This window comes from Leiobunum rupestre, chromosome 7, assembly GCF_980474605.1.
Source record: "Leiobunum rupestre chromosome 7, qqLeiRupe1.1.hap1, whole genome shotgun sequence".
NCBI lineage: Eukaryota > Metazoa > Arthropoda > Arachnida > Opiliones > Sclerosomatidae > Leiobunum > Leiobunum rupestre.
The window spans coordinates 52,328,839-52,351,444 of record NC_143390.1 but is presented as its reverse complement, the minus strand read 5'-3'; the positions used below and the strand labels follow the sequence as shown (position 1 = coordinate 52,351,444).

The 22,606-nt window shown below is 36.3% G+C and overlaps 1 protein-coding gene across 7 annotated transcripts in view; it reads left to right on the top strand.

Moving 5' to 3' along the window:
• Positions 1 to 3,225: 3,225 nt before the first annotated feature.
• Positions 3,226 to 22,606, top strand: part of LOC149937212 (alpha-(1,6)-fucosyltransferase-like) — a 54,102-nt gene continuing 34,721 nt past the window's right edge. The window contains exons 1-4 of one of the 7 annotated variants that reach the window (XM_090153170.1): positions 3,226 to 3,312; positions 5,166 to 5,368; positions 8,818 to 8,900; positions 18,982 to 19,090. In XM_090153170.1, the coding sequence (XP_090009296.1) occupies positions 19,030 to 19,090 (61 nt within the window). In that variant the 5' untranslated portion in view covers positions 3,226 to 3,312; positions 5,166 to 5,368; positions 8,818 to 8,900; positions 18,982 to 19,029. Of the gene's footprint in view, positions 3,313 to 4,841; positions 5,369 to 8,817; positions 8,901 to 9,401; positions 10,023 to 10,508; positions 10,693 to 12,144; positions 14,309 to 18,981; positions 19,091 to 22,606 lie in introns of those variants that run through there. The other 6 variants (XM_090153172.1, XM_090153171.1, XM_090153169.1 and 3 more) reach the window with 6 other exon arrangements.

Below are 22,606 nucleotides of genomic sequence, written 5' to 3'. Positions count from 1 at the left end.
AATGTAAGGTTGGCTTACCGACTTTAAAAGGGATCGAAAACCTTTAGGACTTTTCAAGTCAGCATTTGTACCAGGACCCAAAAGCGAATTTTTGACCAAAGCCCGACTCTTACGTCGTTAGTGCTACCTTAATTTTTGGTTTTTAACTTTAGGGTCATTACATACGATTTCGACAAATCATGTCACCATGATCGATTTTTTTAAATTTTAAACACGGATAGATTTTCCCAAAAAACGGATAGACCCAAGGTATTAGCTGAAAAAATTAAGTAGTTTTAGAATAAACACAGTTTAACCGAAACCCCCACATTTTTGGTATATCGTACCTCGATTTCTGTGCCCCTTCGCTTTAAGTTTAATAACTTTCTATAAATATATTTTATTTTAACAAAATAATACAATCTTACACATTTCGGCAAGGCCAATTCAAAGGTGGAGTTTATATAGTCCTAACTGGAATTGATACCAGGTTATTGGATGTCAAAATGTACATTTTTATTTTTGGCGGGTCTCATTCGAGGGGTTAAAGGGTCATGTGGGAGATTGAAAACACGAAATATAAATACACTATTAGATAGCTCTAGAAAAGAGCTTTAAAATAAGCTCTTAAAAAAGGGGTATTTTCCTTGTTTTTATTTGATAAATCAAAAACTATTTTCTTGAAATTCAAATCGTACAAAAAATGGTTTAAATCTTTTAGAAATGATTACTACGTATTTAACGATGTGTGATAAATAATGCTCGAATATTTTCTAAATCATAATATTTAAGAATAAAGGATCTAGCTCTGGAAACAGTCGCTGTAGGCGTTGATATCAATCGCAAAATCAAGTTAAGAGGTACATGGCATTTGTCGTCCCGTTTAGGCCATGACAGACTGTTAACTTATGTATATATTTTTCAACCCTTAATTTTGAGTAGTAAATTGAAAATAATTACGTGTTAAATAGAGGCATTGAACGTTTTAGTAATACAATCGAATATCTTAATTAGTGGCCTATTAACTAAAACAATTCAAATCAAATCAAATTAATTTTTATTTAATGAATACGTGTACAAATGTGGCGGTAGTAGAGGGGCTAAGTCAGCCATAAAACAACCAAACCGTGTAAAAATGCAATAAAATATGAAAGTATTAACCTTTAATAACTTAAAATCCATACAAGAAGTTGAGGTCAAAATTGTAAGAAAGGCCCTAACGCCTCTGGTAATAGCATATGCTTATACGATATCTATCTAGTTTTAATCGAATACAAAAGTGAGTGTACAGGTAGTTTAAGATCGCGAATATAAATTTTTCTCGAGACCACCACCTTTCTGGTTCAGAAAAAAACTACCCAAAAAACAAGTACACAAACTGATGAACGATATTCTTCCTTGAACGAAACTGTACACTTGTATTGAAGTCCGAGGAGGTCATTTTAAACCATTATTGTAAAAGTGTGAATTAAGAAATGACAGTTCAGTCCTTTCGTCCATCAGAATAATCAGGGCGAGATTTGTGTAACGGCCACGCCAACGGGGGGATGCGTGGGGACAGGGGCTGGGACACCTGTGGCGGAAGTATTCCGACCACCCGTGTGGGGGATTGGTGGTCGTCCTCACACGGCCATCCACAAACTCTGCCTACCAGATGCTTGGGATTACAGGAGTGAGCCACTACTCCCGGCCATCGTCAGACTTCTCTTACTTCTAATCGCTTCGAAATGAACTTTGGCCACTTGTTTTAAATTTTATCGCTTCACCTATAAAAAAACATCTGATAATTTTATACAAACAATTTGGTTCAAGGAAGATCTCGTTCGTCAGTTTTAAGGTTAGGGTAGTTTTTTGGGGAGTCCATATCTCTGAAACGAAGCACCCATGTTCGTTAAACATTTTTTACTCATTATGAACCGTAGAACACGCCCCTAAATTGTTGATACACCTATCCCTAACATCCTATACAGGGTGATATTTGGCTCAAGAAGTTAATTTTTTTTCGGAAACTACAATCGCTAGAACATTGAAATGTTTTTCATGCCGGGCGAAATTGTTTTTTTCTCTCAAAATTAATTACCATTTAAAATAATAGTTTTAAAAACGTTCATTTTTAGCAGTCATACAAACATTAAAATTTAGATTGGTTTATTTTTAAATTAGTTGTGAAAAAGCCTAGGCCACCTACTACCAACTTGTTATTATTCATGACAAGTGACAAATTGACCTATTCCGGCCTAAAAAAAATTTATTTATGGTTTTTTCGAGTGTGCTCTACAACTTGTTCATTGACAATTTTTGTCTACCACAGTTTTCGTCTACCACCTATAGCGTTAAAAAAATGAAAATTCCAAAACTGTGAAAAATGTTACGATTTTGATGAAATTTACAAATAACAACGACCTTGTTTTTCACAACTCAAATTTAAACTTTCTCTACGTAAAATAGCATGGGAAAATCACGGTTTAATTAAAAAATATAACATTGGCAAAGCAATTGGATATAATCGATAAAATTGGGTTGAATCATTGAAATACAATCCGTGTTAGAGCCACGTTTAGAATCATATAAACACAGTAATTCTCCTTAAGCATCAATTAATACATTTTGTGGTAGAACCGCGGATAGTTCGCGACGTCGAACCGTTCGTTGTTTAGCTTACTCTTCGTGTTTCTGTGCTTGTTGTCTCCTGTCACTAGTTATAGTTTTAAACCTGATTTCAATAGGACTGTACCACTTTTGAAACGTTGCCAAGGCTTTGATTCTAGCCATGGTTTTATATTTATGATTGAAAGCAGCGTAGAGGTTGCGAATACTACCTATCCTTACGCGTTTCTAGCGCCGGCCTCACCTGTCTCGGTGGCAATGCTTCAAATATACACCTGCATTACAGACTGATTTGTTTCGTGTTTTCTCGCCGTACAATTTTTCAAACACAACGTTATTTTATCGTACCAAAACTACCAATACGGAATTAATCTTGGTATCGGAATGCCTTTTACCGTTATCGTAGCCATTAAGGAAATATTCTTGGTATCGGAGTATCTTCTACTGTTATCGTAGCATTAGGGAAACAATCTTGATACCTTAGTGTCTTCTACTGTTATCGTACCAACCCGGAAATAATATTGATGTTGGAGTCTTTTCTACTCTTATTGTACCATTCCGGTAATAATATTGATATACGAGGTCATTTGTTTATTTTATTTCTTTATTTATTTATTGAACAACAACTGCGAAGCCAAAGGCTGGCATATGTGCGGAAAGACAAATAATCAATACAACAAAATAATATATTATCCCACCTCGATAATAACTGACTTTAAAGGATAGGTAAGTGGTTTTGACTACATGTAAAGGTGTGAGAGTACTCGGTTGTATATTATATTGCTTTAATATACAGGGTGTTTCAAAAGGTTATGCAAAAATTTGAAGGAGTTGTAGGGGGGGGGGTGAGTTGAAAAGTATGCCTGTTTTTTCTCATTTTCCTACGATGAGTTAAAAGAGCGCCAGAGAGCTTCAAAGTGTGGTCTACTAGACCCTGGAAGTAGGTTGCAACAAACAAAAATCGGTAATCATTTCGCGAAATCAAAATCTTCTAAAATTAGAGTATACAATAATAATCACTAAGCAATAATGGCTTTCATGAAAAATTCGTCACAATCCACTGGTTTAAAAGTTTTTCTTTAGCTAAAAGTGACAAGATACTTCATGACTAAAAGTTGTTTATTTATTAAAATTTAATTAAACTTTAACTTCAGCGAGTGGTGCATATAAAATATAAAGCAAAGAAATCCACTTTCAATACTTCATACCTTACAGGACAGGCGCGACGGTTTTCTCTGTTACTGAGAAAAACCAGGCTTTTCACTTCAACGCACTCAAAACTTTTATTTTCTTAGCTTTGACCGCTTAACCAAGAAAGATGTGTCCGGATTTGACGGAGACCTCCAGCTGCACTTTCCGCGAAGAAATACTTAGCAAGTGTCGCCTGCTAAAAAATAATTTTTAAAATCGACTTTTCGAAAAATATTATTTAAAAGATACAAAAAACTAGAAAATTGCTATATCTAATGCTTTCGAATGATATTTTTTAAATTATTTGAAAATTGTCATATTTGAAAAATAATTAAAAGTAATTCAATAGGTATATGCAATCGAAACTATTTTTTTATAGAAAAATTATCTCAGCTACGTTTCCGACCATTAAGGCAAAAGGCACGTGTGACAATTAACAAGTAACTACTAGACACTCCTAAAAACAACTGAGGGCTTCGAAGGCATACGGACCGAAAACCACCAACCGTTGGGGCAAAGGTGGTCATTCTCAATAGGCAGTCTTTGCCTCCCATACACGATATCTGCAGTTCATCACATCTCATTCACCGGAAGGACACAAAGCTGTTGCTTCCCCCCTGGCTCCCGCCGTTCATCCTTCTCGTTCACCCGCTCCTTTCCCCCATTGCTTTCCTCCCTTCTTAATCACCAGAATTTCTAATCACCAGATTATCTCTCTCGTTCACCAACTGCTTTCCCCCATCCCCATTCACTGGATACTTTATCTCTCTCGTTCACCAGTTGCTTTCCCCCATCCCCATTCTCCAGAATTTGTTTTCCTCGCGCAGATTTTCTGAAGGATGGAATTTACCCCTCTCTACTCTTAACCCCTCCCTCATTAACCATAATTTCCACTATCGCTTCCGAACCCCTTAATTTCTAATCTCTAGGCAATAAAAACAAGAAATATACATTTCCAATTTTATTTTACTTTTAATTACATGATAGCGTAAAACAGGGTCTAATATTAGACCGACAATATAAATAACGCGTTTAAATCGTATTTTATCAATATACCCATTCGCTATAAATCGCAGCAGTTTGCCAGAATTAGTTTTACCTCACCGAAATACTTCATGTACCCAAAATTGGACCGCAAATTGTTTCTTTTTAGGGGAATCTCTATGGGAGTTTAACATTACATTAAAGCTAAAAGGTCCAGTTTGGGGTACTTTTGGTCCGAAATGGGGTACATAGGGCCGAAAATGGTCGTTTATAGGGTACATTTGGTCCATTTTGGTCGATTTTGGTCCATTTTTGGGTACATCAGAAATGCAGTTGGAAAAGCGAAGAGCCGTAATTTTTTCCACCCATCCCCAAATTTAAAGTTCTAACTTACGTATTTGTAGTGTCTAACAGCAGAATCGTCTGACATACGAGGGACAGTCACAAACGTCGTCTTCTTCAGGTACAGGTGAGAAGCTTTTATCGATGACAGTAGTTGCTTTTGGCGTAGGTGGAATGTCCTATTCTTGCGAGAGATACTTTTTTTCAGATGGTGAATTATCCCTAGCCGGACAGTTGGGAAAGAATCTAGCATGTTCCATTTCTGGTACGTCTCCTGATTTCCATCCTTCTAATACGCCATGGCATTTGTAGCATCTGACTGCGTCGTCTTGTTGAATATAGTAGAATCCGGCGGCTGCGAGCTGTTCTTTGGTAACATTAGGGTTTCTCCAGTAACGAAAAGTTTCAAGTCGAAACGCTTCGATGTCCATAGTGGCTGTAGATAAAATATTTTCTATAGTTTAAAATGAAACTTGCTAAGTATAATTTTTGCACTAACTCTATATGGTTAGCCTACATTTCTCACTAAGCCTACATGCTAAGCGTAATTTTCTGGTTAGACTCTAAGACTATTTGGCTAGAATCTAAGTCTATTTACTTCAAATACGCTACATTTTCAATTTAAAAAAGGCCTAATTTTCCTCTACAGTAAAATAATAATAAAGTCACTTACTTTTACGGAAATCCTTAAGCCTATGCCTGTAAATAGAGTCGAGAGGGCGGCGTACGGAGCACGAAAATCTACGTGTCTCTTCTCGAGGGGGGTCCAGGAACTAAAAGAACGCTGTGTCGTATATCTAGAGATTAAATAACACTCGAAACAACAAGTAAATCCTGATTTCTCCTTGGCTGAAACTAATTGACGTCACGGGAGATTGTAAAACATAACCAAAAATAGAGGTTACTGCTCATTGGCTGGCGATAAAAAATTCGTCACGTGTTAAATTAGGCAAATTAGAATAGCTGAAAATACATTACGCTTACTTCGCCCAAATTTACTTCTGATACATTTTTGATAAAAATTAATCCTGTTTCGGGGCTCCCACTAGAGGAAATCTTAGAGACTATTAACTCGGCAGAATACACTATTTTAGCAATTGCAGATATATACTGAAATGATTATTGTTGGATAGGAAATAAAAGAATCGTGCTACGTGTCTCCTCTCGAGGGGGTCCAGGAACTAAAAAAACGCACAAAATGAACTCAAATAAGAAAATTGTAATTATCATTTTTAACCCTAATTCAGATTCCTACCTGGTAAGCCTAAATTTAATATACTAAGTATAATATGCCTTAAAGTTCAAATACTGTCTCATACAATAAACATTAATGAAAAAAGTACAATGAACGCTCCAAAAGGCTGAAAATGTAACATGGAACAAGACAGAATTTCTACTCAAACCTTTCCTAATGTAGCGTCATATAAAACAAAGATCTCGCTAAGTCAAAGTTCAGTTATCTTATTAAACGTGAGCGCGCACAGAAAAATGAGCGAGTCACGTGAGAATTGGTACGTCACCGGAAATAGGGGAAGTGTCATCACTTGAGCCCTTTTATCAATATATTTAATTAAGGATTATTTCAAAGTTTAGATGGCGCCATGGTACTAAATACAGTAACCCCAAACTAAAACATGGTAATAGAATGCAATAAAGAACGCAAAACGTATTTAAAGGCTTTATTATTTTCGATCGCGTTGGTTCTTTTTCCTCTGATCTCCTAGTTTCTGCCTCTGTCTTTAGTATTTATAAATATTTTCCTATCCATAAATCATTTCCTAACTGGTGGACTTTGTTAAGACTAAATTTTACTTATAATAATACGCTGAAATACATTTTCCAATACGTAAAAAATTAATGCTAGACCTAAAAACCCGTAAAGTGTAAATAGCTAAGACTAAATTTCTAAGCCTAACCCATGAAAGTACATTTTCCATAAATTATATCCAAGACAAAACCTGAGGACGGCTATAATATGAACATATACCTAAAAAAAATCGGGAATTAAACAAAAACAACCTTAAGTTTACTATTTTTATATTCACACGTCCTCAATTAGGCAAATTTTATATTAACATTTCTACTATACATATTTCATAAATTATATTTACATAAATAATTATTTTTTATATAAAATCGTACAATTCTATCAGAACTTAAACCGGAAGATTCAGGCATATAATTTCCAAATACCCAAACTACATTTGGAGTACTAATATTTATACTCACACAATTATATTTCGTACTAACAATTTCACCATCTTTTAAACTTTCAAATACTGCCAAGTGTTAGTCGCATATTTTTGTACTTCTCAAGGTGTTAAAGAAAAAGTGGTTCGCACCATAGCAAACCTTTTTCAATTGAAAAAGCATTTCACTCCCCGAAACTGTCACTTGCTGACAATGTGTAAAATTGGGCTTACGGGATTTCAAGTAATTTCACATCCACGATTTTCCATCTTTTCCTATTACAAATATTCTTTTTCGGTCTGAGAGAATTAAATGTTCCAATAAACTTTTCTGCCAAGGTCTAAGTTCTATATATTTGTTTATTCGTTTAGTGGTTTTCATTTGTTCCACCCAAGCACTTGTCAAATTTCCAAAGAGATGCGATGCGATGGTAGTCCAGATCGAGCAACGGCTTCTGCGCGGACTCGTTGTTTATCAATTTACGCTTCTACTTTGCCTAAGTTTACTTTGTGAGGGTTTAGACTGCAACGTCTAATATGTCAACTCAGTTGTGATTTAAACGATTTATTGCACGTTGTACACGATGTACGTTTACATTTATGGGTTCTTAATCTATAGCTACGTATTTGTTTCTCGCAACTTGGACACTGAATATATTTGTTTCGACCCATTTGGAATACATTCAAAGGAGACAAACACGTACTTTTTACTCGAACCGAGTCTATTCATAAACTGTTCTCGACCATTTTCGGCCCTATGTACCCCATTTCGGACCAAAAGTACCCCAAACTGGACCTTTTAGCTTTAATGTAATGTTAAACTCCCATAGAGATTCCCCTAAAAAGAAACAATTTGCGGTCCAATTTTGGGTACATGAAGTATTTCGGTGAGGTAAAACTAATTCTGGAAAACTGCTGCGATTTATAGCGAATGGGTATATTGATAAAATACGATTTAAACGCGTTATTTATATTGTCGGTCTAATATTAGAACCTGTTTTACGCTATCATGTAATTAAAAGTAAAATAAAATTGGAAATGTATATTTCTTGTTTTTATTGCCTAGAGATTAGAAATTAAGGGGTTCGGAAGCGATAGTGAAAATTATGGTTAACGAGGGAGGGGTTAAGAGTAGAGAGGGGTAAATTCCATCCTTCAGAAAATCTGCGCGAGGAAAACAAATTCTGGAGAATGGGGATGGGGGAAAGCAACTGGTGAACGAGAGAGATAAAGTATCCAGTGAATGGGGATGGGGGAAAGCAGCTGGTGAACGAGAGAGAGAATCTGGTGATTAGAAATTCTGGTGATTAAGAAGGGAGGAAAGCAATGGGGGAAAGGATGAACGGCGGGAGCCAGGGGGGAAGCAACAGCTTTGTGTCCTTCCGGTGAATGAGAATGCATTCACCGGATGCTACCCCCTTTCTCTATTTCGTACTTAAATGCAGTTAAAAATTACCAATTTTGGTTGTTTTGAAAAAAAATTGGATATTTATCAAAAATGTTTTTTTAATTAAAAAAAAATCAGGTTTTCTTGAAATCCTGGATATCAGATTGTTTGCATTGACGATCAGATATCAGATCATTTAATGTAAAACAGATCGGCAGAATGTAAGTAGATTTCAGTTGCCTCACGGTTATTGATTTTAATTATTCCCCAAATACATGTAAATTCCTTTTGAAATTTTAATTAGTTTATTTAAATTTGTTTTCCTCAAGATTATAGTTTGTGAACGCTCAAGTCAGATAGCTGTTCAGCTTACTGAATCTGGCGATATTAATTATAGCAAAACATTTCAGATTTGTTACTGATAATGAATTAGATATAATTTGTGAGAGGAACATAACGAATCAACCAGATCAGACTACGTGATTATATTCAGATGTCTGAAAATGACGAACTGATTAACCTGTTCAGTTGTCCGTTAATCATAGGTCCAAAGTGCTATTATAAAATATATCCGTGCTTATTATAGACATTTTAAACGCAGTACTAAATGACAACTGCCAGACAAAGTTTCCATTATTTACATTCGTTAAATAAAAATGACCGTAAACAGTGGCGGCGGAAGCTAATTTTTAGGGGGGGTACAAACAAGCAAACGCGTATAACTTGGTAACGGGGGGGGGACAAAAGACAGTTATGTAGATGGGCCATCTGTAGTAATAGTTCTTTTTATAAAATAACCTTGGCCATCTTGTTGAAATGTCGCCTCCCCGCTTCAGCTGTGGATCCGTTTCTCTCCCACTAAAGAGTTTATGAACTCATTCTTAGGCATTGGCTGAACTATTCCAGGGCAACATTTCAACAAGTTGGGCAAGCGTAAAGACATTTTATAAAATCAACTATTGGTTGTATTACTGTGCTGCAATTTGGGAGGGTACAAATACATACATTGTACCCCCCTAGTGAAATCTGGGGGGGGTATAATGTACCCCTGTACCCCCCTATTCCGCCGCCACTGACCGTAAAAAATGTATAGGTTAATAAATTTTAGGAACAAATCTGATTTTAGTAAATTTTGGACCCCATTGATGAGTTATTTTTAAAAGCAAATTTTTTTGCATCATAAGAAACGTAATAAACATATAAATATGACACTGAACGATTTTAGTCTGTCGCGGAGGGATCGTGTTAAATTTCTTCTAGGATTATGTGATGGCGATAAATGCGAGTGGAAACGCCTTTGGACCTCGAAAGTAACTATCTCGGAAACGAAGAGGAGTTTTATAGTTAAGTTGTTATTCAATAATTTAGTGTTATTATAACACTATTTAGCCAAAGTAAACGGTATTTTTACTGTTGAAAGCGTTTCAATTTTCAAAACCCTTCGCCGAGTTTCAAAATAGGCTATAGCTGCCGATTTCTAAGGCACCGTTATATAACACTTTGCCTCTTTTTATTATGGATTTTTCTACTTTTTTTCCGTAGTTTAACTGCATTATAGGCCGTAGGTGGTTTTTATTAACTTTAACACTTTCTAAGACTAGTAACATAATAAAAATAATATTAATCAGCTAAGCTAATACCCAAGGCACCACCTTAGCACGTAATGATATATATTATTGGCTTGCTACAGATAATCCCGTTCACAGCTCTTTTTCCTGATCAGATAAAATCTGCTCGCCTTATCGAAATTTCTTCACTGATCTGCTTTTGAAATTAAAATATAAGATCTTAGAACAATATTATGTTATTATTAGTAAATATAAAAAACACTTAGAGAAAAATATTTATTTTAAGCTGAAGTTACTTTTTAACAAGTTGGCAAGCTTGCCAAAATATACCTCTCCTCCGAAGAATTTGCCCTTGGGTGTATTAACTACTGGACACGGTACTCTATGATATTTCGCCATCAAAAGCGTCCTCCAAAAAAATGTTATCCCGGTGCTATCCCAACAAGTAGATTATTTTTCTTTTTATTATAAATATGACAAATGTTATTGCATTAAACAAATTTCCAATATCAATAGAACAAAAAAACCAACTTTAGACCGAAAACGTACCAAAGCAAAAAAATGAGAAATAGAAAATACAAAATATAAAATTATACGTGCAAGAAATTATTTTATAGAGAAAAACCAACAAATAGTATTATACATGTAGGTCTTAAACCATCAAATTTATATGTAAAACAAAAGTTAAAGCGAAAACTACAACTATAAGTGAAAGCACCAATAAAAAAACTGCGTGGGCTCATGACGTCAACCCAACGAAGCCGATAAAAATCAATGCAAATAAAAAATCGTAGACACGAATTATCCCCCACATTATCAAAAAACAAGAAAAATAATCAATAGAAAGGACCCCGCACACCGTCTATGGGAAAATGGCTTTCGGCCGATTTTTATGGAATTTGGATATGTTGTCCTCCTGATCATGCTGAACAAAAGTGTTAAAAGGCCCACAGTCACCAAATCAATATCTTGGCCGCTACTGACCCTCAAAGATCGAAATAACCATAGTAATTCTCCATTGTTTTTCGAATTAACTTTTTGTCAGAAGTGTGTGATTTGAAGTATACAAGGTCCGGGTATAGAGTAGAGCACCTACCCGAGCACTTGCTATATTATCTCGAGTCAGAATGAAGCCGATTTTACCCCCTCGTATCTCAAAAACTATTGGTCGTATCAAAACAAGTGATGTATCGATTGAAAGGTTACAAGAACGCGACAAACATATACGAATTCCATCTAACAGGGGTGAGGCGACGTTTCGTAGTAATGGGGCAAAGTAAGGCTTAATTTTTCTTCTTCCTCTTCTTCTTCTTCCATATTCTCCTCGAAGACCGCTCAACAGCAAAAACTACTAAACCGATTTAAATGCAATTTGGTATACAGTTTCAAATTAAGTTCCCATTGTGTCCGTCCAAAGGAGAAGTTCATATCTGGTATAGTTCGTGAGCTACGGCGACAAATGTACAGTTCAGCGAGTTCGTAACGAAACCATGGGGTAATAAACACATAAGAAGTACTAAACCGGAGCGACCAGCGATTTAAAAAAATTAATGCAAAAGGTTTGAGGGTTGATTCTAGGTGAAAACGTGGCGCTGTGTTAAAAAAATAGTATTAAAGGTTAAAATGCCCGCTATGACGGATATACTTGGAAAATATGTAGGTAACATAGGTGGATTGTAGGTAAAAGGGGCGCTGAGTTCGACAACAATCGTCTTGCGAGTGTCAGGGTGGAAGTTGTCCGCCATAGGGCTTGTCGATAAATAAGTCCAGTTTTCAAAAAATTAAAGTAAACAATATCTAAACGTACACAATGTTGGCGAAAGAGCTAGGCAGTTTTCAATATTCCAAATAGGTGAAAGTTCACTTTCCAATTTTGTTTATAAATATTATTTCCGCTTTTTTACGTTTCAAGGTATTATATAATAACTTCACTTCTATTGTTATAAACAAAAAGGCGTAAAATACCCATAACCGCCATAGCACGAACTCAACATTCCCACGATATACATAAACATTACAATAACAAAATTTCCAATAAAACTGAGTTGAAACCGTCGCTACGGTGAGCGTTAACGAAAACACAAGGAAACCAGCCCAACCGTAAATTTATCCGTTAACGCTCCCTTGAAACTGCAAACACGGGTTCTCGACTTTGCCCCGGTAACGCGTTCGCAGCCCACAGAAAGACACACACACAGACCTATTCGGTGATTGTAATACCCCTCCTAGGAGAGGTAAAAACAATAGGTAATGTCTAACTAAAGATAAGTATTATCTTATGAATACTTAGACTTATATCTAACAAACACAATATGGCTTTGTAATGGGATTAGAGCTGAATTATTGATATTTTTAATTCCATTTTAAATACGCTAATTTAAATGACTATGCCTAATTTATATGTTAAAAAGTTCAACAAACCTGTACTATCGACGCCCTTAGTCAATTCGCTGACGTCTGCTTTCACGACCTTGCCCAAGGCAGTATCGCCACCTGTTGCTGTGATACACAATTATTGAGATTTTTACCTAGGACCAAACGTTTTAAAATGAAAAAGTTGGGGGGTACTTTTTTTAAAGTCGTACCATTCTCGGATCGTTTTCCACAACTTTGAAATATTTTGTATGCCATTCCACGGTTCTTAAGCTTTCTTAAGCTTTAAAACTAGGTCTTCCTTGTCCATTTTGATTAAAATCAATTTCAAGATATTATTTTGTAAACGAAAAGTATTCGGAGTTAGAGTTGTTCAGAGTTACCCACGCTGACTGTAGTAATAATAATTACTAATACCGAGAACGTATATATGTATAATAACGTTGAACGATCAAATTGGCTCCTGGTGCCATGATTCAATCGGTTACGGAATAACTCCGCCCAAAAAACCGCGTTCGGCGCGCGCCAAAGGTTAAAACCGTTTCTAGTTCAAGCGCGCGCTGCAAGCGGATTGCATCATGGCCCAAGCGATGCCGTTTGTTCAACGTTCTTATACATATATACGTTCTTGCTAATACGAAGGCACCGCCTTAGGCCTCAGTCATCTAGCGACTGGTAATGGCAAACCCTTCGTGCCACCTAGGAGCAACAAACACCAGGAGAACGCAGCTAGCCTTAAAACAAGCTAACGAAGGGCTGTGTACGAATTTCATTGGACGAGCCTTTACGCTGAACGTTTTACGGGCGGGGGGAAGACAATTTCCGAATTTTCCCCTTCCGACGGCAGCAGGCGCTAAAGCGTCTAGCCAATGGAAAACGTACACAAGAAAATCCACGACTTTTGACGGGTTGCGTTCTCCTTGTGTGAGGTGTTGTGTTTGTTGCTCCTATAGGTGCCACACGGGGCAGATGCTCTCTACTTACTTTACCCTAAAACGTTAACTAGTTTTTATTGAAATTATAACGACAAATTAGTTAGAAAATTAGTGAACTATATGAGTAGTCGAGGTTGGATGACTTCGAATACACTTTACTTCATAAAATAGGATATATGGACGAAATCCCCCAAAACTGAGCGTAGAAATCGGGAACCAGCCACCCGAGATATAAGATTATTACTTTAAAATAAATAAATTTATTTTTTAGTTGACACATCGATTGGCTTCCGATGTTAGTCTCTCTATTCACGCAATTTCGTGGAAAATCGCCGTTGCCATGTTTATAGTTAACGAACTTCCGCGAGATCGATTGGAGAACGAAAAGCTAGTTTTTGTTTTGATGCGTGTCTAAATCTGTCACGCTCAGCCAAATGATTCCAAACGCGTACTTTGTTAGCTGCGTTAAAACCACGTTTATTTTCGCGTGTAGGTTTCGTTATGAACTCCGCCCTCGAGACTGTCCTCCAATCGTCGTCCAAATCGATCGCCGTGGCTGAGTGGCCGTGAATTCGTCAAGCGGCTAGCACACCTCTTCCTTCGCATCAACAACTCGGCGCGTGTTCAACGGTTATTTCAGTTAGAAAAATATCGGTGGCAGCAGCTGAAATAACTATTCAAGGAGCCACGTGTAGAATGCTTTAACTATCGACCGAAAATTGTTAAGGTTCGGGCGGATGAGACGCTTGCTAGGTAACATTTGTCGCATCTTTCGCGTTTCTTCCGCGTGCAACGGAGCTATTTCGGGGTGTCATCATGTACGATGATCTTTTAATTCGTTAGAAAAACCCATATTGCTATTCAGTTTTGTGGCTTAACTATGAGAACACTACCAGGATCTCGCAGGTAAGATATTGTTTACAAAGTACGGTACGATGTAAATTATGATTCGGCATCATAGACCGTTTCAATCCAGATCAATTTGAACAGAAAGTGTCCGCTGCTCAGGGATTCTTAAATTATTTTCAAATATTATTGAAATATTATCGTTTGAAATAATTTAGAAAAACAAATTACTATTTAATACCATTGAAATCATATTATTTAGAACGGGGATATCCAAATTTCAAGTTTAAAAGATCGCCATTTTGAAGGTCGAGATCACCACTAAGAAGGTCAAACTCGGGGTTTGGCAGACCTTTCTTTAACTTGAAACTTGCTGAAGGGAATAGTTGCAACGGGCTTTCGTTTTGTCATAGCAACCGAAAATGTTTTTGACAACTAAGAATGTTAATTTGCCAATTTAAAATAGCATGGGAATTTCACCGATTTAATGAAATATTTCGAAAATTGTAATTTGTTTTGGAAAAAACCTTAACTTCGAATTCATAAATAATTAGGTAAATTTGGGTAAATATGTGCCATTTAAGGAAAATATCGTTAATAATGAAGAATATTGAATATTTTGGATAAATTGTACAAAATTAGGTAAAACAGATTAAATTGGGTAAAATTAAAATTTCAATTACATTGGTTGAATATTCTAATTAAATTGGTAAACTTTAAGATTTTTCAGTAAAATGAAGTAAAGTTGGACAAAATCGACTTAAATTAGGTAACTTTTGTCCAAATTGAATAATAATTTTAGTTTTCTTCAATTTTAAACCGATAGATTAAAAACATAAAATTATTTAAAAGAAATTTGAGTATACCTTAATAACTTTAATGGATTTTACGCAACTTCCTTATTTTTTCAAAATTCTCGAAATATTAGCAATTTATTTTAATTTGTTTTAAGTTTTTGTATTAACACAAAATTTAAAGTTTACCCAATTTCCTTATTTTGTGTGCGATTTTCCCTAATATCACTGAAATTTACCTGTTTTAATTAAAAAAATAATAAAACGTAAATAAACCCAATATATGAGTTTACCCAATTTTCCCAAACTTAGATGGATTGCACGCAACTTTCTTTAATTTTATCCAAAATGCTTGAATGATGTGGTTAGTACTTCCGATCCCAGCTTGTGGCACTGGCTTAAAACTCGGAACAACTCCTTCCACGTTGAGTTTGCAAGTTCCCTCTCCACTGGTTAAAGGGGTTTCCCCCCGAGATCTCCGGTTTCCCTTCCCATAAAAACTGGTAAAGGTTAACGGTAACAGTAAGTGTAGGGAGCTGTTGGCACGCGTGGCATGCAGGGCTTGCCACCACCCTCCTACGCATTGAAACCCGGCCACCTGGATTAATGGCTTTAAAAGTCGCTTGATGACTTAGGCCTAAGGTGGTGCCTTGGGTATTAGCCTAGCTGATTATTATTATTATTAAATAGGTTAGCGAAATGACTGTGCGCCGACATTATTCAAAGGAAGCCAATATTCATAAATAGTCTTGAGGGGTTTAAATCTTCACTCTTTTGTGAATGTATACATAGCTCGTAAAAGGGGGAATTTGCCCGTTTTCCCCATCCGGCGGGCGCCAGTGCAATAACGATAAAATGAGTAATTTCAGAAAATCAAGTCTGACTTATGGGCGCCACCCGTATTAGCCTTAGCCTAGCTGATTATTATCATTCTAATTATTGGAATTTGTTTAATTTTCCCAAATTTCAAAAGTTTATCCATTTTCATAGATTTATTGGATTTTACCCAATTTTACGTAATTCAACCAATATGCGTGAAACCGAAATTTATCTCATTTTAACTAATTTCACCTGAAAATCTCGAAATATATGTAATTTTAGCTAATTTAACCTGAATAAACCCGAAATTTGTATTTTCAAAATTTCATCCAATTGACCCAATTTCATCTGTTTTACCTAATTTTATCCAATATATAAAAAATTTTACTCGTTATTTAATAAAGTTTATCAGATCTTATCGAGATTTTCCTTAAATTGCTCATATTTATCCAAATTTACTGAAATGTATCCAAATTAACCTAATTATGTACGAATTTGCAGTTTAGGTTTTTTCCAAAATAAATTACAAATTTATAAATTTTTCATAAATTTTAAATCTGTGAAATTCTCATGCTATTATAAAATATAAAATTATTATGCACCGCGCGCTAAAAATCTGCTGAATTGTATAGGATGCTTTTTAATGCTTCTCTGAACGGGGGATTTCGCGACACGTCAACTTAACATAGACACGGCCGGGACGTATCCTCGGATTGAAACTCTAACTTCAACCGTATTTTTTTGCCGGTGATTTTAAATTCAACCACTGGTCCGATTTTAATTTTGAAATCGGATTTGGATTCCTTACATTTTAGAGCACAGGCCACGATATGACCTTTGGTAATAAATTAGTTAACACCATTAAAAAATGAAGTTTTCAAAACATCGAAATGACGAAGGGAAGAGAACGGAAGACGCACCGTAGCGAACCCGTTTCTCTCGGTCTCTCAGCTGTTCGACACTTTGGCGTTACCAAATGGCAAATGTCAAGATAACTAACGGGTTCAATTAATAAGATTGCAATTTTAATAGCATCAAATTTTTCAGAATAGAGTAGCCACTCTTTAAATGTAAATTATGTTGTCAGAAAGAAATATAAATTGAACCTTTAAGCACTTCTTAATCTTTAATTACGTAATTTTGTTTATTGTGATAACACTTGAAACAAGAACCTGTTGAGCGGGAGGTAATCAAATGAGTTTTAAATCTTGTTCTCTTTCTGGGTAGTATTCAATATTTTCTGAAATATATTTTAAATGGGTAATTCTTGGAGAACAAATTAAAAAAAAAGTTTTTCGTAGGAATTATAACACTTTTATACATATATATTTATATGATTTAAGTTTAATTATAGATTAGGGTAAGGATAATGTTAGAAGTAAAGTAGTTGCCTAGGGGATGGTTAATATAAAAGTGTCATCATTAACAAGAAGGCAAATACATAGAATTGACAATGGTCAATCATTTATTTTAATTTAACACTAATTCTATAGAATCAACTTAACAAAACTAAGAAATTGCCTTAAAACTAAGTACCAACAACATACGGATAAAAGCTAACTTATTCTTTTTGTTGCAGATCATTTCAATAAATGAAAAATGCAAAATAATAATAATATATTTTAAATGTTTGGTGTGTAGGGATGGAAATAAATATAAATATGCATACCTTTGTGAACCGAATGCGACCAAAACTATTGTGTTCAAAATGGAGGAGCAGTGAACTGTGATTTCAAAGGCTGAATAACGTCATTGTTGTTCACAGAAATATACTTAAATACTATTTTTGTAAATAACTTGACATATTAAATATAATATATGTCAATTTAAGGCCGCACCTATAACAATAAAAAAATAATATATTCCCCTTTAAGGCTGCACTTACAACGACCCCTAAGCTGCTTTTTTTTCAGTTCGAAGAACTGCTTTTGTTATAATCATTCTTAGTTGTCAAAAACGAAAGCCTATTGTCACTTTTCCCTTCAGCAAGTTTTAAGTTACATAAAGGTCTACCAACCACCCAAGTTTGAAGCAAATCGGAGATTAACACCTCGGGTAGTTTGTGAGTGTTCTAAGCAAAATGGCGATCTTTTCAACTTGAAATTTGGGTACCCCTGTTCTAAAAATTATTATTAAATGGTATTTAAATAGAAATTTGTAGTGTTGTAAGTCGGAAAATTTCCCGCTCGGAAAATGACCGAGCCCTTTTTTCCGGAAAATTTTCAGTATTTTTCCGAAAAAAAATAAAAAAAGTTTTCATTCCATGATTAGTCTAATACATGTATATTGTTTGCAAATTGAAATAAAGCGGTATTTTCGCCCCATTTTTTCGTATCTGAAAGTAAAACTAAACCTCTAGACTAGTTTAAACTGATTAACAATGTAACGCTATTAATGTTTTGTAGTATGTTTACTGATATTAGACATTTTATATCGATAAAAAGTTAAAAACATTAAAAACCCTTAAAAGGTAATTTATGTTTCAAATTTTTGTTTTTCCGATTTGGGAAACTTTTCTGGAAAATTTTCCGCATTTTATCTTTCCGGAAAATTAACAACACTAAAAATTTGTTTTTCTTTAAAATAATTGAAGAATCCCTGAGCAGCGGACACTTTCTACGCAAATTGATCTGGATTGAAACGGTCTATGATGCTAAATCATAATTTCCATCGAATTTTATTTGGTAAACAATATCTTACTTGCGAGTTCCTGGTAGTGCTCTCATAGTTAAGCCACAAAACTAAACTAAACTGCTCTTTAGCTGCCCTCATTTGGCTGTAGATGTTTTCATAAACATTTGAAGTTTGAGATACTGATCCTGATAAAATAAATAGGTTGTTAATATTGGACAAATTCAATTTGAACATTTTCAAAAGGGTTGTAACATTTGATTGATATTAGAAAACAAATTATAGTACCCAAAAACGGTGTTTTCAAGTTATTGAAGCTAAGTTCTATCTTAACAGAACAGACGAAAACAGCAGAGAGGAAGGATTAAACGTCTCAAGAAACGGATGTGCCACCACAGGCCCGGACATTTTTCTCTGTCGCCGAAATGTAGATACATCTCTTCCGGTGAGTCTTCTCTTCTATTTCTTTCGCACTCAGTATAACCACGGACTGTAAATTTTAGAGGACCGGTATTCACGGGGTATTTTACGCCTCGTTCACCGATCAGGCTGACGGAAGTCGCTCAAGGTCATTAACTAAAGCGCTTGTCTTTCGGTCGGCCAGATTTCCAGATAACATGCGTGGGGGGGGGGGGGGGGGGACTAGCTCTATGCCTGGTACAAATGACCTTGACGGACTCTCTCTCTCTATTTCGAAGTGATTGATGCGCGGGGAAACCAAAATTCTACAGGGGAAGGCAACGCTTTACTCGTCCTCTAAAATTTACAGTCCGTGGTATAACCAAGAATCAGGCCCGGACTGGCCAACTCAAATTGGGGGCCAAAGAGGAAACATTTTGCAGTAATGGGAGATGGAGCCCTGTGAGGTCAACTACTAGCCAGTCCGGCCCTGCCAAGAATTGATCTATTTATATATAGAGATAATGTTTATATTCCGTCAGTCGCGACGCATCATGAACCAGGGCAATCAGCTAAAGGGGGAGGAAATGGAAAAGGAGGCGTTCTTATTTAACGTGTCTTTCACGCGAATGTCAATCGCGTCAAGAGGACGTAATATTTAGGGAGCCAATAATGCGCCGCCTGGAGTTGATTGAAATTTAAGGGGAGGGGCCAGGTTCTTATCCTAGAGCTGCAACGGGAGCGAAGGTAAAAAACGACGGAATATAAACATTCTATATATATATAAATAGATCAATGCTTGGTATAACACTGCATGCTTTTGCTAGAAAATGTAAGTAGGTAAAATCACGGCTGCCAAAGGTCAGGGGAGTTTAAAGATTTGTAAACATTCCGGTAATTAAAATTTTATCATGCATTCGTTAATATTTATTATTATAAATGTTCTGGTCATTTTAAAACGTTGTTATTCCAACATTGCAATACAACGGATTTTTTGTTAAAACATATCAAGATGAGTTTACAAACTTAAGTATAAATTGAAAGTAAAGAAATTGTCTAGTATCGGCCTTAAAACGTTCAGAGAAAAACTGTTATCAGGATTTATAGCCCGATGTACCTAGTAACAGAGACCATACCATCGGAGGTCGATCATCATAGTGCCCTACGTCAGCGTCGACCTAGCCCGGACAGGTGACAAATCCAGCATGGGTAGTAGTACCCTACTATACTGATGGTCGCACCTTTGACGCAAGCCACTCAACCCAGCAGAAGGTGCAGCAATGGGTGGACCATTTCCCACTTCGCACACAGCAGTGGGATTAAGAGTCGATGCTGTAGCAACTCCAACCGACACCCTACCTATACGTAGGAAAACAGTCAAACCCTTTGGAGATAGCTCCTAAAGGGGAACGACGAGCACACAGCGGTCCACATTACCCGGCACAGCTGGCACCGGAGATCCCGATGTGCTCCAAAAGGCGGGAAAACAGGACCACCGTGCCCTCATACGGAGGCCCGCCGCCCCGCAGCAGGCTACCCAATCCTCCGAGGCGGCCAGTTTTCAAGGACCCTCTCCGTTAGCCTGAACCGAAGATCAGTTTCCAGCCCAAACCTGACCGAAGTCGGAGGTGGAGATAGGACCATTTAATCAGAGCTAACATCTTCCAGTGCGCCACCGCCTTTATGGGTTACAAGAGCCGGACCCCGACTCCCCGGTTAAGCCACCAGTTATTGCACACTCTAACCCATTTAGGGCCTGTAAAAATGGTCAAAGAAAACAGCTAATTTCTATCTAAAAATATTGTGTCGACCCAAATAAAGTGTCCCGAGGCAGGATTCTTAGTTTGATGAACGGCAATGGGTGATTTCGCCATCAGTTTCAAAATTTGCAACTGGCCCTTTTTTGCATTATTCAACACGCCGCGGCTACGACCTAACGCCCAAGTTCTCTGAGGCCCGCCCTCGACATTCGATTTGGGCCCCTTCTGACATTAGAGGACACTTCCTCATTCTTGGAAACCGGACCGCTCCGAGGGCCATTTAGGGCGGTTCAAAATGTCTGTCACAAAAATATATTAAAATCTTATAATAAACAAGTTGGCAAGTCAAAATATACCTCTCCTCGGAAGAATGGTCCCTAGTGGTATTAATTTCTCGACACGACCCCAAAGATATCTCCGCAATTCAGAGTTATTTACGAAAAACGTATTCTCGGTTCAAACCCTGCCCGGTATAAAATTTTAATTTTAATTTAAATAATTGAGACGAAACAATCGAGTTTAATTTATTCAGAATATTATAAATTAAGTAGTTACAACAGCGCTCACCCACACGGTGGTTTTGCCAACCCTTCGAGAAACTGCGAACACAGAGATCTCGAGAAACTGCGTACGCAGTGATTACACTTTGCACCGAAAATGCGAACGCGTTCGCAGGCCTGACAGACAGACCCACAGACAGACACGGTGGTTATATAACCCCTCCTTTGGTGGGAGCCCTGCAATAATGAAATTTGATACACCTTCGGAAGTTCATATTTTAAATTACCTAACAAAAACTCTTCATTACAAGGAATATATCCTCCAACGCGTTCTTTACGGAAGATCCCAACTATTTAAGGGATTACTTCCAAAATGAACCCACTAAGCAGTGCCGAAAATATCAAAAGTCAAATATTGGAAACCTTTGGGTAATGACATAGATACTCAAGGAAATCGACAAGAAGTAATATTTCCGAGAGCCAGGACCAGCAAGGTATTGTTTTAATAGTGCTTGTGGAAATAATGGAAACTTTTCACCTGTAAACAGAACGTCGTGTTTTTGCCTAGCCGTAATACAAAAAAAGCTTCCTGGTTAAAACGCTTTTTGCTGTCGTAAAGCTAAAAATTTCAATTATTTTGACAAGCACTATATAAAGAGTGACCTCCAAGTCCTGGCTCTCGGAAATATTACTTCTTGGCGATTTCCTTAGAGGATGATTTATTGAAGCGTCTATTGCACCCGATTATTTAGTTTTCCTCTAAAAAACTGATAATACTGGTTCTTATAAATAAGTAAAACAAGAATTAAATTGCTAGTGTAATGTAATATTACTGAAGATTTTATTATTTGTATAAAATGATGAAATTTTACGAAACCTTTCAGTAAACCCGGCCCTGGTCAGGGATGGTTAACTTTTATTCAATAGATAAAGCTCTCAAAATTATTCGTAAAATGTTTTGATCAAGTAATTTATATTTCTGTATTATCCGATTAATTTTTTCGATAAATTTGTAAAATTAATCGGAAAAAAGACGTTTTTTTCGATAAAAAGCTCAAATTTTACGAATAATACATTTTTTTTTAACCATTTTCCGAAATATTATCCGGTAAATTTCTTTGTTTACATTTTTTTCCCAAAAAAATCAATTTAATCATGGATAATGATTAACCGTTACCGACCTCTAGGTCCTTGGATGGAATGGTAGAGCATGATGGCCCTTAATCATCTCAGCATAGTCATTCTCCCTTAGTATAAATAAATTATTTCTTGGTTGGTTGAGATAGTCACTGAAAAAAGGTG